This window comes from Hypanus sabinus, chromosome 3 (assembly GCF_030144855.1).
Source record: "Hypanus sabinus isolate sHypSab1 chromosome 3, sHypSab1.hap1, whole genome shotgun sequence".
Classification (NCBI taxonomy): domain Eukaryota; kingdom Metazoa; phylum Chordata; class Chondrichthyes; order Myliobatiformes; family Dasyatidae; genus Hypanus; species Hypanus sabinus.
Window position 1 is genome coordinate 168,839,291 of NC_082708.1, and position 13,233 is coordinate 168,852,523.

General features: G+C 38.0%; 1 protein-coding gene across 3 annotated transcripts in view; it reads right to left on the bottom strand.

Annotated features, from left to right (window-relative positions):
• The window catches only part of polr1a (RNA polymerase I subunit A), a 231,470-nt gene that overhangs the window by 85,244 nt on the left and 132,993 nt on the right, over positions 1–13,233 (bottom strand). For 2 of the 3 annotated variants that reach the window (XM_059965628.1, XM_059965627.1), the window contains exons 27-28: positions 11,669–11,826; positions 10,302–10,431 (exon numbers count right to left, since the gene is read on the bottom strand). In XM_059965628.1, coding sequence (XP_059821611.1) covers positions 10,302–10,431; positions 11,669–11,826 — 288 coding nt within the window. The remainder of the gene's footprint in view (positions 1–10,301; positions 10,432–11,668; positions 11,827–13,233) is intronic. The other variant, XM_059965629.1, reaches the window with a different exon arrangement.

Genomic DNA, 13,233 nt, shown 5'->3' on the forward strand with positions numbered 1-13,233 from the left:
AGCCCCATTCTGATTAAGGTTGGGAGAATTAGTAACAAGAGGCTCAATAGTCTTAAGGCAAGAACAGGTTAGGGCAAGCACAACTGGAGGTCCCATGTAGGTTTCCAGTAATTATTTTTCACCTGTCAGTACATTTCCTGCTGAGAGTGGGTCCAGAATTAGTGTTAAGTTCCTTGTGTGAGATGTGGGAACTTTGGGAGACCTCCAGGCTCCCTGATAACTACATTTGCACTACATTAAGGATCAGGAGCTGCGGCCAGATGAACTCATACGGGAAAATGAGGATGTGATAGATAGGAGCTACAGGAAAGTAGTCACCCCTAAGTCACTAGAGGCAGGTATCTGGGTGACGGTGAGGATAGGGAAAGGGAATTGGCAGCCAATGTAGACTACCCCTGTGACTGTTCCCCTCAATAATAAGAATATTGCTTTGCATACTGTTGGGGTAGAAATGGGGGAAGTGGGGGGGGGGAATGACTTACTAGAGGAAGCTGCAGCAACCTGATCTCTGGCACTAGGTCTGTCTCAGTGGCTCAGTGTGGGGAGAAGAGGAGTGCAGTAGTGATAGGGGGTTCCATAATTAGAGAAGCTCACAGCAGATTCTGTGGATGTGAAAGAGACACGTAGGTGTTGCCTCACAGGTGCCAGGGTCAAGGATCAAGTCCATAGCATTCTAATGGGTGAGGGTGAACAGCCGGAAGTTGTGGCACACAATGGTACCAACAGCAAAGGCTGTTGGAAAAGGGAGGAGATGTTCAAGAGAGAATATAGGGAGTTGGGTAGAAAGTTGAGAAGCGAGGTCAGCAGGAGACGCTCATGAGTGAGCATTGTTTCAGATTCGCTCCATAACCTTTACTTTTTTGAACCTACGATCACTCTTATTTAACTTACTTTTACCTACATCAAAAGGTCGATCTAAAGATCTAAAGGTTGAGAATCTGGGAAAGATCCTAATGGGAATGGGAAGAAGAAAAAGACCGATCCTAAACGCACTGAATTGACTTATGAAATGTTATTGGAGGTTTTAAATGAAAAATTTGAAGAACATCGACAAATTTTCAAACAAGATATAAAGGCTTTTCAAGATTATATGGATAAGACGGATTCAGTAGTTAACCAGCAGCAAGTTCTAATCGCAACTTTGCAAGAGGACGCTCGGAAGCTAGACTTGATAATTGAAAAACTGGAGCAGAAATTACTTTCGACGATGAAACAGGTGGAAATACTTAAAGCCAAGAGTGTCGATTTCGAGAATCGGTCCAGAAGACAGGACTTACGCATACTTGGCCTCCCGGAAGGTATTGAACAAGGGGACCCCTCAAAGTACTTTGCTCAACTTTTAAAGGATGCGTTCACTTCTGTATTCCCGGACAGTCCTCTGTTACTTGATTGTGCTCACAGAATTATGCGTCGATCACCAAGTGCTTCAGCTAAACCACCGGATGTAATTGTCCGATTTCATTATGTGCATGTTAAAGAGCAACTTATTCGTGTGGCTCGGCGTGTAGGGATGGTCAAATTTCAAGAATTCAATTTTCGATTAGTGAAAGATTTTAGTCCAGAAGTAATGAAGGCAAGGCTTCTTTTTAAACCTCTGATGTCCGAATGTTATGAGAAAAATATAAAACCGGCGCTCTTATACCCTGCGAAGCTCAGAATATTGCCTCCCAATGCATCTCAGCGTGTTTTCTTTCCTACATCTGAAGCGAGAAGCTTTTTGAATGAGAACTTCCCTACTGCTATGGATTCTCATCTCTAGTAAATGAGTGATTTTGATCGTTGCAAGATGGTTTTTTGTTTCCAAAACCAGATTTTGTTTCTGGCTGTTGGTGTAGGTTTACTCTATATTTTATACTCTAGTTAAAGTTTTTTTTGATGTACTAATCTTTTTATTTTACTTACTTCAATCACTGTACTTTAGCTTTGATCATTTTTATTAATCCTTCGAAGGTGAATTTTTTTTACTAAGATGGTGGTTTCTTCTCTAAAATATTTTTGGCCTTTTTTTTATTTCGCCATTTTTTTTCTTTCATCTTCTTCCTATAATGCATTTCTTATCACAGTTTAAAATTTTTTTTTGGTTTGTTTGGGTTTTAATCTGATTTATAAGTTACTAGTGATTATATTCTTCTTGGTTTTTTTACTACCAATTATATTAAGAAGTTTGGTTTTAGTATAGTGATTATTATTTCTTTAGAGTTTGGGTGGATCTTTTTTTAACCTTTATATACGGAGTTGCTTTCTGCTGATACGGGGGTAGATTTAGTTTCATCTCTCCTTTTTCCCAGCCTTTTCCTGGCTGGGGAGATCTTTTCTCCTCTTGGTAGGGGGTGGGGGGTGTTTTTCTAAATCTTATGTTCTTTACATTAGTTTTTTTTTGTTTCTTCATTTGGGCTGATTTTAAACTACTAAAATGTCCGCGATGTCGTCACTTCCAGGTCCACCTCTTATTTTTGTTCCTCTTCCGGGTGCATGAGTTCATAATTTGGTTAACCCTTTATATACCAAAGGGTTGATTTCAAAAATATGGCTCAGACCATTAATTTTGTCTCTTGGAATACTAATGGTTTAAACCATTCGATTAAATGGAAAAAGATTTTCAAAGTATTCTAAAGACTTAATGCACATATTATTTTTGTACAAGAAACTCATGTGAGGAAAGAGGATATTTATCACTTTTTTAGGTTTTGGCGGGGTCAACAGTACCATTCGAATTCAAATGCTAATGTAAAGGGAGTTTTAATTTTTATTGACTCCTCTATTGCATTTGTCCAGCACGATATCTTTTCGGATCCGAATGGTAGATTTTTGTTAATTACGGGCTTACTTTTTAACAAAAAGGTTGCTATGGTTAATGTTTGTGCTCCAAATGTGGATTATCCCAATTTTTTTAAGTCCTTATTTACTTCTCTACCTAATCTAAATGAATATAAGTTAATAATGGGTGGTGACTTTAATTGTTGTTTAAATCCTTTGTTGGACAAATCTATATCTACTTAGACTTTACCTAATAAGTCGGCCACTTATATTAACACTTTTTTGACTGATAATGGAATTTTTGATATTTGGAGATTTCGGCATTCTAAGGACAAAGAGTTTTCATTTTTCTCACATGTTTATCATTCCTACTCGAGAATTGATTTTTTTTTTATTGACTCTTGTTTTATTCCATCGGTAATTGGTTGTAATTATGATATTATAGCCATCTCTGACCATGCTCCATTAAAACTTCCTATTAAATTTACGGATACAGCTTCTAGTGCTAGACAATGGCGATTTGATTCTACTTTACTACAAGATCCGGATTTTATTGAATTTATGAAGGAACAGACATTTATTTCCTGGATTAAACTGATATATCATACTCCAGTAACCTCGGTGCTTACTAACAATCAAAGATCTCCCTTTTTTCGTTTATTTTGGGGTACTAGACAAGGCTGTCCTCTCAGTCGATTATTATTTGATATTGCTTTAGAACCCTTGGCAATTACCATCAGAGAATCACAGAACATTTTTGGCATTAATCGTGGGACGGATATACATAAGCTATCATTATATGCAGATGATTTATTATTATTTATTTCTGATCCTGAGAAATCCATTCCTGCAGTTATATCATTGTTGGCTCAATTTAGTGATTTTTCCGGGTATAAATTAAATCTTAATAAGAGTGAATTGTTTCCTTTAAATAGACAGGTCCCAATTTATGGAAATTTACCTTTTAAATTAGTTAATTACTCTTTTATTTACTTATGGATTAAAATCACACAAAACTATAAGGACTTACTTAAGGTTAATTTTTTACCCCTAATCGGTCAGATTAAATGTTTGTTTACTAAATGGTCACCAGTATCTTTATCTCTGATAGGTCGGATTAATGCTATTAAGATGGTTATTTTACCCAAGTTTTTATACATATTTCAAGCAGTACCAATTTTTATTCCGAAATCTTTTTTTGCTAATGTTGATTCAAAAATTTCCTCATATATATGGCATAATAAAAATCTTAGATTAGGTAAAAAAATATTTACAGAAGGCAAGGAAGGAAGGTGGACTGGCATTGCCTAATTTTAGATTTTATTATTGGGCAGTTAATATCTGATATTTGATATGTTGGTTAAAGGATTGGGATATATCTTTTAGCCCTCATTGGGTGAACCTGGAAATTAAATCTGTACAAGGATTTGCATTGGGTTCTATTTTAGGGTCTTCTCTTCCCTTTGCTCTTTCTAAATTGCCGAAACGAATTGACAATCCGAAAGTTAAACATATTTTACATATATGGTTTCAATTTCGGAAATTTTTTGGATTGACTCAGTTCGTTTTAAATATTCCTATTGTATCCAATTGCTTTTTTTATCCTTCTATTATAGACCAAGCTTATTCAGCTTGGAAGACTAAAGGATTACTATGATTTTCCGATTTATTTTTGGATAATTGTTTTATGTCTTTTGAGCAATTATCTAATAAATATAATTTGCCTAGATTTCATTTTTTAAGATATTTACAGATTAGGAATTTCTTAAATACTGTACTTCCTACCTTTCCAAATTTTGCGTCTTCAGGTATTTTGGAGAATTTGTTTGAACTAATCCCTTTACAGAAAGGGCTAATATCAAAACTTTACAATATAATTATGAAGATACGTTCAGAGCCCTTTTATAAGACTAAAAATGATTGGGAAAGAGAACTTAACCTTACTATCCCTATTGAGAATTGGGATAAAATTCTTCAATTAGTTAATACATCATCTATATGTGCTAAACATTCATTAATACAGTTTAAAGTTGTGCACAGGGCTCATACGTCCAAAGATAAATTGGCTTATTTTTATTCCTATATAAATCCTATTTGTGACAGATGTCATTCTGAGATAGCGTCTTTAACTCATATGTTCTGGTCGTGTCCGCTTTTGAAAAAATATTGGAAGGACATTTTTGATATTATTTCTACGGTACTGAACATTGATTTACAACCTCATCCTATCACTGCAATTTTTGGTTTACCAATGATGGACTCACTCCATTTATCCTCTTCTGCTTGTCGAATGATTGCATTTCTTACATTAATGGCTAGATTTATTTTGTTGAATTGGAAAGAAATTAATCCTCCTACTGTATTTCATTGGTTTTCTCAAACTATGTTATGTCTAAATTTAGAAAAAATGAGAAGTGTTGTATTTGATACTTCTATAAAATTTTAAAAGATATGGGGACCATTTATTCAATATTTTCATATGATGTAATATGACCCTGTTCCACGCCTATTTGTTTTTCCAGTTTCGATTTTATATAGGTTGAGAGGATCGGAATTGACGACACTGATGATTTTGTATTTTTGTGAGATATTATAAACAGCCCTTTTTTTCCCCATTTTTTCTTTTTTTGTTTTTTTCCTTATTAGTTATTAGATTAGTTTTTTTTGCATAATTTTTTTTCTTTTTCTTTTTTCTGTTTTTTTTAAATATATATTATGATATACCTAGGTTGTTTACTTGTTACTTGTATCGTCCATGATTTGGGAATACTCAGTTATACTGTAACTACTGCTTATGTATCCTTTCATGTTCAGTTGTAATGTGTATGTTTGTAATCCCATTATCTATGTATCAATTTTATTTTGTTGATATTAATAATAATAAGAAGATTGAAAAAGAAAGAAAGAAAGTTGAGAAGCAGGACCTCCAGGGTAATAACCTCTGTCTGTGCCACCACCAGTGAGGATAAGAATAGGATGATTTGGCAGATGAATGCTTGGCCGAAGAATTGATACAGGGAGTAGATTTCTTTTTCACAGGGTTCTCTTCTGGAGAAGGCATGACTTGTACAAAAAGGATAGGTTGCAACTGAACCTGGGGGGACCAATTTCCTTGTGGGCAGGTTTGCTAGAGCTGCTGGAGAAGGTTTCAGCTAATTTGGCAGGAAGATGGCAACCAGAGTGATAAGGCTAAGGATGAGGAGATTGGGATACAACTAGATGTAGTGTGTAGTGAGAGTGTGAGGAGGTTAGACAGACAACAAGGCAAAATTGCAGTCAGTGGGCTGAGTTAAAGTTTTACAGGGGGCCAAAATCAAAAAGAGTGATGGATACAGGACTGAAGGTATTATACTGGAATGTATGCCGTATATGGAATAAGACAGACAATCTTGCAGCATTTAGAGATAGAGAGGTGTAATATTTAGGGCATTACTGAGTCGTGGCTGAAAGAAGATCATAGTTGGGAGCTTAACATACAAGGATACACGGGCAGGTAGGCAGAGAGGCTGGTGTGGCTCTGTTGGTGAAAAACTGAAATCACATCCTTAGAAAGAGGTGACATAGGATGGGAAAAATGCAGAATCCTGTTGGTAAAGAAACTGCAAGAGTAAAAAGACCCTGATGGCCGTTATATACAGGGCTCTAAATGGTAGCAAGGGTGTGGGATACAAATTACAACGGGCCGCAGGAAAGGCAAAAGGGCAATATTGCAACAGTCATGGGGTATTTGAATATGCAGGTCGACTGGGAAAATCAGGTTTGTACTGCAATCAGAGAGAGGGAATTTGCAGAATGCCTACAAGACGGCTTTTTAGAGCAGCTTGTGGTTAAACCCACCAGGGGATCAACAATCCTGGACTGGGTGTTATGGAATGACCCAGATTTGATTACGGAACTTAAGGTAAAGAAACCCTTGAGAGAGAGTGATAGAATTCACCCTGTAGTTTGAGAAGGAGAAGCTGAAGTCAGTATCTGTTAAGTCAGAGTATCAAGGGATATGGGGAAAAAGCCGGAAATTGGAACTAGATGGGAGAATAGCTCATGCTGGAGTGGTGGAGCAGACTCGATGGGCCGAATGGCCTACTTCTGCTCCTTTGTCTTGTGATCTTATTGCAGTGGAGTAAAGATAATTACAGAGGAGCTGGCCAAAGTTGATTGGAAGGGAACATTCTAAAGGCAGGATGACACAACCATGACTGACAAGGGAAGTTAAAGCGATATTAAAGTCAGATAGAGCAAAAGTTGGTGGGAAGTTAAAGGATTGGGAAGCTTTGAAAAACCAAAAGTAGGCAACTAAAAAAGCCAGAGAGAAAAGATGAAATATGAAAGTAAGCTTAAAATAATATAAAAGGGGATACAAAAAGACTTTCAGATATATAAAGAGCAAAAGAGAGATGAGAGTAGATATCAGATCACTGGAAATAGGGGAAAAAGAAATTGCTGACAAACTGAATAAGTATTTTGCATCAGTGGAAGACACTAGCAGAATGCCAAAAAAGCAAGAGGGTTTGGGGGCTGAAGTGAGCATCGTTGCCATTACCAAAGAGAAAGTGCTCAAGAAGCTGAAAAGTATGAAAAAAGATAAGTCACCTGGACCTGAGGGACTACACTCCAGGGTTCTGAAAGAGGTAGCTATAGATATTATGGAGGCATCAATAATGATCCTGTAATGGTTCTGGAGGACTGAAAAATTACAAAGGAGGCAAAAGAAAGGAAATTATAGGCCAGTTAGCCTGACTTCAGTGGTTGGGAAGATGTTGGAGCTCATTAATAAGATTGAGGTTAACTTGGAGGCAGAAGTCAAAATAGGCCAAAAAGGAATTATTTGAGGAAACAGCAGGCAGAATAGACTAAGGAGAAGGATGTTGTTTACTTGGATTTTCAGAAGGCCTTTCACAAGGTACAGCACATGAAACTGCTTACAGGAAAGATACTTGCTTGGATGGAAGATTGGCTGACTAGCAGGCGGGAAAGAGTGGGAATAAAGGGCCTTTTCTGGTTGGCTGCCAGTGACTAGAGTCCTGCAGAGGTCAGTGATGAGATCACATTTTTCAAGTTATATGTCAATGATTTGGATGATGGAATTGATGCCATTTCTTTAGCATTTGTATTGTATTTATTACATCCAAGGGAGTAAAAATCGTTATGGTGCGTCTCTGTTGCAATCTACAAGTAATAAAGAGGGGAAACATGGGAGGACAATTCCCAAACACTAAGATTGTATACATAACTGTTTTGTATACATATCTGGTTTTTTTTGCTTATGGGGCCAAGTTGCTAGCTTGAGACTCAATCCAGCATGGATGGAAAACATGCAAGGAGCCGGCCAGATCTAAACCCGGGACTACTCGCCTTGAAGTCCAGTGCAGTTGCCACTACACTTAGTCCTTTCCTTTCTGCTTATCATTCCTTACAAAAATCAAGTTCCTTACTCAATGTTTAATAGGACGGGAATTCCCACTTGTGTTTGCAGCTTCTGTGAATAAGTGATTCCATTTATCTTAATCAAGGTAAATGTTTTAAAACAGAGAGATAAGTTAATAGAAATTAAAAGCTGTTGCCAGCAGGTGTGAGTTTTTATGATCAGGTTTAAAGTATTTATTCTTATTCATAATGATTTATGGAGAGTAATTCTTTAAGTCAAAAAAAAATCACATGGGGGAGAAAACAAGTGCAAAATCAAAAGAGTTGCCAGCACCAACTATTTTGTTGAAGGTCTTCCTTTTTGAAATAAAAGGAAACAACCTTACAGGAAAAGGATATTAAGCTGGCATTTATTCTTAGTTGCAGGCAGGCAACAGGTTGTTCCTGTCAGACATGACAGTGTGCGAGTCAGTAAGTGCCGGACAGAGAACTTAACTCAAAAAACGTGCAGAAATATGCACTTTGGAAAGCCATACCAGTGTAGGACGCACTACAAAGGGTACAGTGGTGCTAGGAAGTTTGTGAACCTTGTTGGCCAAAGTAAATTGGAAGGAGCTCCTGGCAGAGATGTCAGCAGAGCAGCAATGACATGCACTTCTGGGAAAAAATGAGGGAAGTTTAGGACGTGTGTATCCCAAAAACACAAAAGTACTCAAATGGTAAAATAGTACAACCGTGGCTGACAAAGGAAGTCAAAACTATTGTAAAAGCAAAAGAAAGGGCAAACAACAAGGCAAAAATTAGTAGGAAGATAGAGGATTGGCAAGTTTTTAAAAAAACCTACAGAGAGCATCTAAAAAAAAAACATTAGAAGGTAAAATTCTATAAGTGTATACCTCAGGTATATATGTACAATGTCTGAAATACATCTTATGGAAATGTTTGTTTGATGATGAACTTCAATTAAAAAAATTACAAAAAATAGGTAAAAGATGAAATTAGCAAGCTGGCAAATAATATCAAAAGTGGATATAGGACCGCTCGAAAATGAGGCAGGAGAATTAATAACGGGGGACAAAGAGATGGCTGATGAAGTAGTGAGTATTTTGCATTAGTCTTCACCTAGCAGTATACCTGATGTTGTAGTGTGTGAAGGAAAAGAAGTGGGTGCAGTTGCTGTTATAAGAAAGAAGGTGTTCAAAAAGCTGAAAGACCTAAAGGTATACAAGTCACCCAGAGGAGAGGAACTGAAAGAGGTACTGTTAGAGATTGAGGTGGCATTAGAAATGATCTTTAGAAGGCAAATGCCATGTTAGCATTCATTTCAAGAGTTCTAGAATACAAGAGCAAGGATGTCTTACTGAGGCTTTATAAGGCACTGGTGAGGCCTCACCTTGAGTATTGTGAACAGTTTTGGGCCCCTCATTTTAGAAAAGACGTGCTGTTATTGGAAAAGGTCCAGAGGTGGTTCACAAGATGATCCCAGGACTGAAAGGGTTATCATACGAGGAATGTTTGATGGCTCTGGGTCTGTACTCACTGGAATTCAGAAGGGTAAGGGGTGATCTCATTGAAACCTTTTGAATGTTGAAAGGCCTAGATAGAGTAGATGTGGAGAAGTATGTTTCCCATGCTGGGAGAGTTTAGGACAAGAGGGCATAGCCTCAGGATAGAGGGGCACCCTTTCAAAACAGAGAAATGGAGGAATTTCTTTAGCCAGAGGGTGGTGAACTTGTGGAATTTGTTGCCATGTGCAGCTGTGGAGGCCAGGTCGTTGGGTGTATTTAAGGCAGAGATTGATAGATTCTTGATTGGACATGGCATCAAAGGTTACTGGGAGAAGGCCGGGAACTGGGGTTGAGGAGAAGACAGAAAAAAACAGTATCAGCCATGATTGAATGGCGGAGCAGACTCGATGGGTCAAATGGCCTAATTCTGCTCCTGTGTCTTACGGTCTTATGATAAGCAGGCCCAGGTGTGGTGGGGCATGATGAGCAGATGGAGAGGGGTTGTTTTATATACAGATGTTGGTGGGGTAATAGGTGGAAACAGATAAGGAAGAAAGCTAAGCAGATGCTGCCAGATTTTTTGGGAGGAAGGAGGGGAGGATGACAGGAAATAAGAAACGTACACAAAGAAAGGAGAACCTAGATGCATGCTCTTTAAGAGTCTGTTCTCACCTGCTTCCCATCACCTTCTCCAGAGTCTTCATTCAGATCCTTCTGTGTAGCTTTCCGTGAATTCACAACTTTAAATGAACCCAGTTTAGCACTCATCTTTTTAATGTTCTCAAGCAGTAGCCGGAAGAACCTGAGCAAAGAGTAAAAGTGAAATTGTCCTGTGAAAAAGTACTATGACTCTTCATTTGGGATACTCTACAATAATATACTTCAGACTGATAAGATGAAAAGGAAGAACATCCCCGTTCCTCACTACATGGCTAACTGGTTTGTGTTCCTTCTCTTACAGGGTTGTGAGTCTTTGAAGGCTGGAAACCTCAGGCCAGGATATGGAACTCTCAGTTACTGCAGAGTCAAAGGCTATGGGGGGTGGGGGAGAGAGCCAAGGCAGGAAGCTGGAGCACAATCCCATCAAATCAAACAAGAATTTATATAGACAATGCTCAGTGTCATGGAGCACTACAGCACAGAAACAGGCTCTTTGGCCCATCTAGTCTGTGCCGAACTATTATTCTGCATAGTTCAATTGATCTGCACCTGGAACGTAGCCCTCCATATGTGCCCGATTCATGTACACATCCAAACGTCTCTAAATGTTGATATCAAACCCACTTCCACAGGCAGCCCGTTCCATATTCTCACTATACTCTGAATGAAGTTCCTCCTTATGAAACCTTTAAGCATTGCACCTTTCACCCTTAACTACTGGCTTCCTGCCCTTGTTGCAGGAGCAATCTCTCTCCCTCGGTGGTGAGAGACAGCCTCCCTGAGATACTGCCGTGCTGGGTTATTGACTGGAGTTTTTGATGGACTCCAGATCAAGGTCTCTTTGGGAATTTTGATATTGCTTGCATGGTGGGGGGGGGGGGGGGGTGCTTCTGCTAGCGCAAATGGGGGGAGGGGGAGGTTTGATGCTTCAGCTGCTGCTTGTGCATGGGGTGTGGGGGCTTTGGGGTTCTGATAATTTACTATCATCCATTCTTTGAGGTTTCTTCTTTCATGGATGTCTCTGTGAAGAGTAAGAATTTCAGGTTGTATACTGTCTCTGATATTGAGTTGAACCATTTGAACCTGTGACCTCAAATTCTAGTCTTGCCCAATTTTAGCGGGGAAATCCTGGTTATGGCTCAATGCTTGCCCCTGATAAGGAGGTCAATTCTTCAGGAGCTTCAGTGAACGTGAACAATAGTTTGTGCAACCTTGTCCCTGTAAATCAAATTGACCAATATACAAAAATATTATAAATTATGTTATTGGATTAGAGGTGATATTTCTGATGCAGAGTCACCGTTAGGAGAGAAATCAGAACCCTATTCTTTCCCAGCATCCTGTGAATGCTGTGATCACAGTTTTAACTAGACTGTTACCTGGTCTCCATGTAGTGCAATAAATCATCTGGAGTCAAACACTTTTCATTTCGATATAGTTTGTAATCCAGAAAGTAAAATTTTATTTGGTACATCCTAAACTTCTCCACCTTGCTTTGAACCTGAAAGGAATCTTTCACCTCAATCTTGTGTAAAACCTGAAATTCACATAAAACAATTTAAAAAAATGTTAAAGAAAACATGACCAGCGAAACCCAGGAACATAAGCTTAAAGTTCTACATGACACAGCTTAAAAATTTAATTGTCAAGAGAAACTATTGATTTGTTCGTGAATATAGAAAGCACAGCACAATTAACAGAGTGAAATAGATAGACGGCATGCTTCTGAGTATAGATTGAACCGTAGATAAATTATTTGTTCTTCCCACAAACTGAGCCATCTAATGGAAGTAATATTATTAACTGGTACAAGCTCGCAATTGCTATCTAACTGAAGAGTTATTTTACCATGTTTAAGCTTAATATGAGGTTATAGAAGGATTCCATTCAAATACATTCAACTTTCTTTGAGGTATTACATTATTGTGGCACAATTATTTATATAGAGCAGCCTTTGTAAAGCACTTTGGCAAAAACTTTTCCATTATCTTTGATGCGTAATCACACTGAATGGTGTAAATCACAAAAATGTCATTTTTGTGAATTTACTGTGCACTTTTGCACAGAGCAGAACTAAATTATTATATATTTACACTGGATAACCACCTTGAGACATCTTCACATAATTAAAAATACCCTAATTGGCACTGGTTTATTACCATCACGTGTACTGAGAAAAAGTTGTCTCACATACTGTGTGTAATGATCGAAAGCAATAACAAATGAGGATAAAGTGCAGTGCAGGCAAATAATAAGTTGCAAAACCTTAAGAAGGTAGGTAGTGTGGTTAGGATTTAACCTTATCGTAAAAGGGAACCATTTAACAGTCTTACAATAACTACTGTTGAACAATATTGATGGATTTCAATTTTGACATTTGCCAGAGGTAGATTTTGTCACCTGATCAGAGTCATAATACCTTAAGAGCTACACCATTTGGAAAGAGGACCATATATCATCCACCGAGATGTAACACTGAGTGACATAGGAAATCATTCCTGCCTGTGGCCATCAAACTTTACAACTCCTTCCTTGGAGTGTCAGACACCCTGAGCCAATAGGCTGGTCCTGGACTTATTTCCACTTGGCATGATTAACATCACTATTTATGGTTTTACATTGCTATATTTCTACACTATTCTTCGTTGGTGTGGCTGTAACGAAACCCAATTTCCCTCGGGATCAATAAAGTATGTCTGTCTGTCTGTCATAATGCAGCTAAGTAGTATCATATAACATATACAGGAACCTTCAATGTTGAAAGTTCTTTAGACGGGGGATACGGTAAAAAAAAATCATAGAAATGCTAAAGAATGTGCACCAGTTCCTCCTCATTAGCAATTAAAAGTCCTGTTCTCTCAGGACTGCTGCAGCGTCTGCAAATTCAGCACAAAGTTAAACTCAAAACTATTCAGCCCATAGGACCTAATCAAGCTCACAAGCA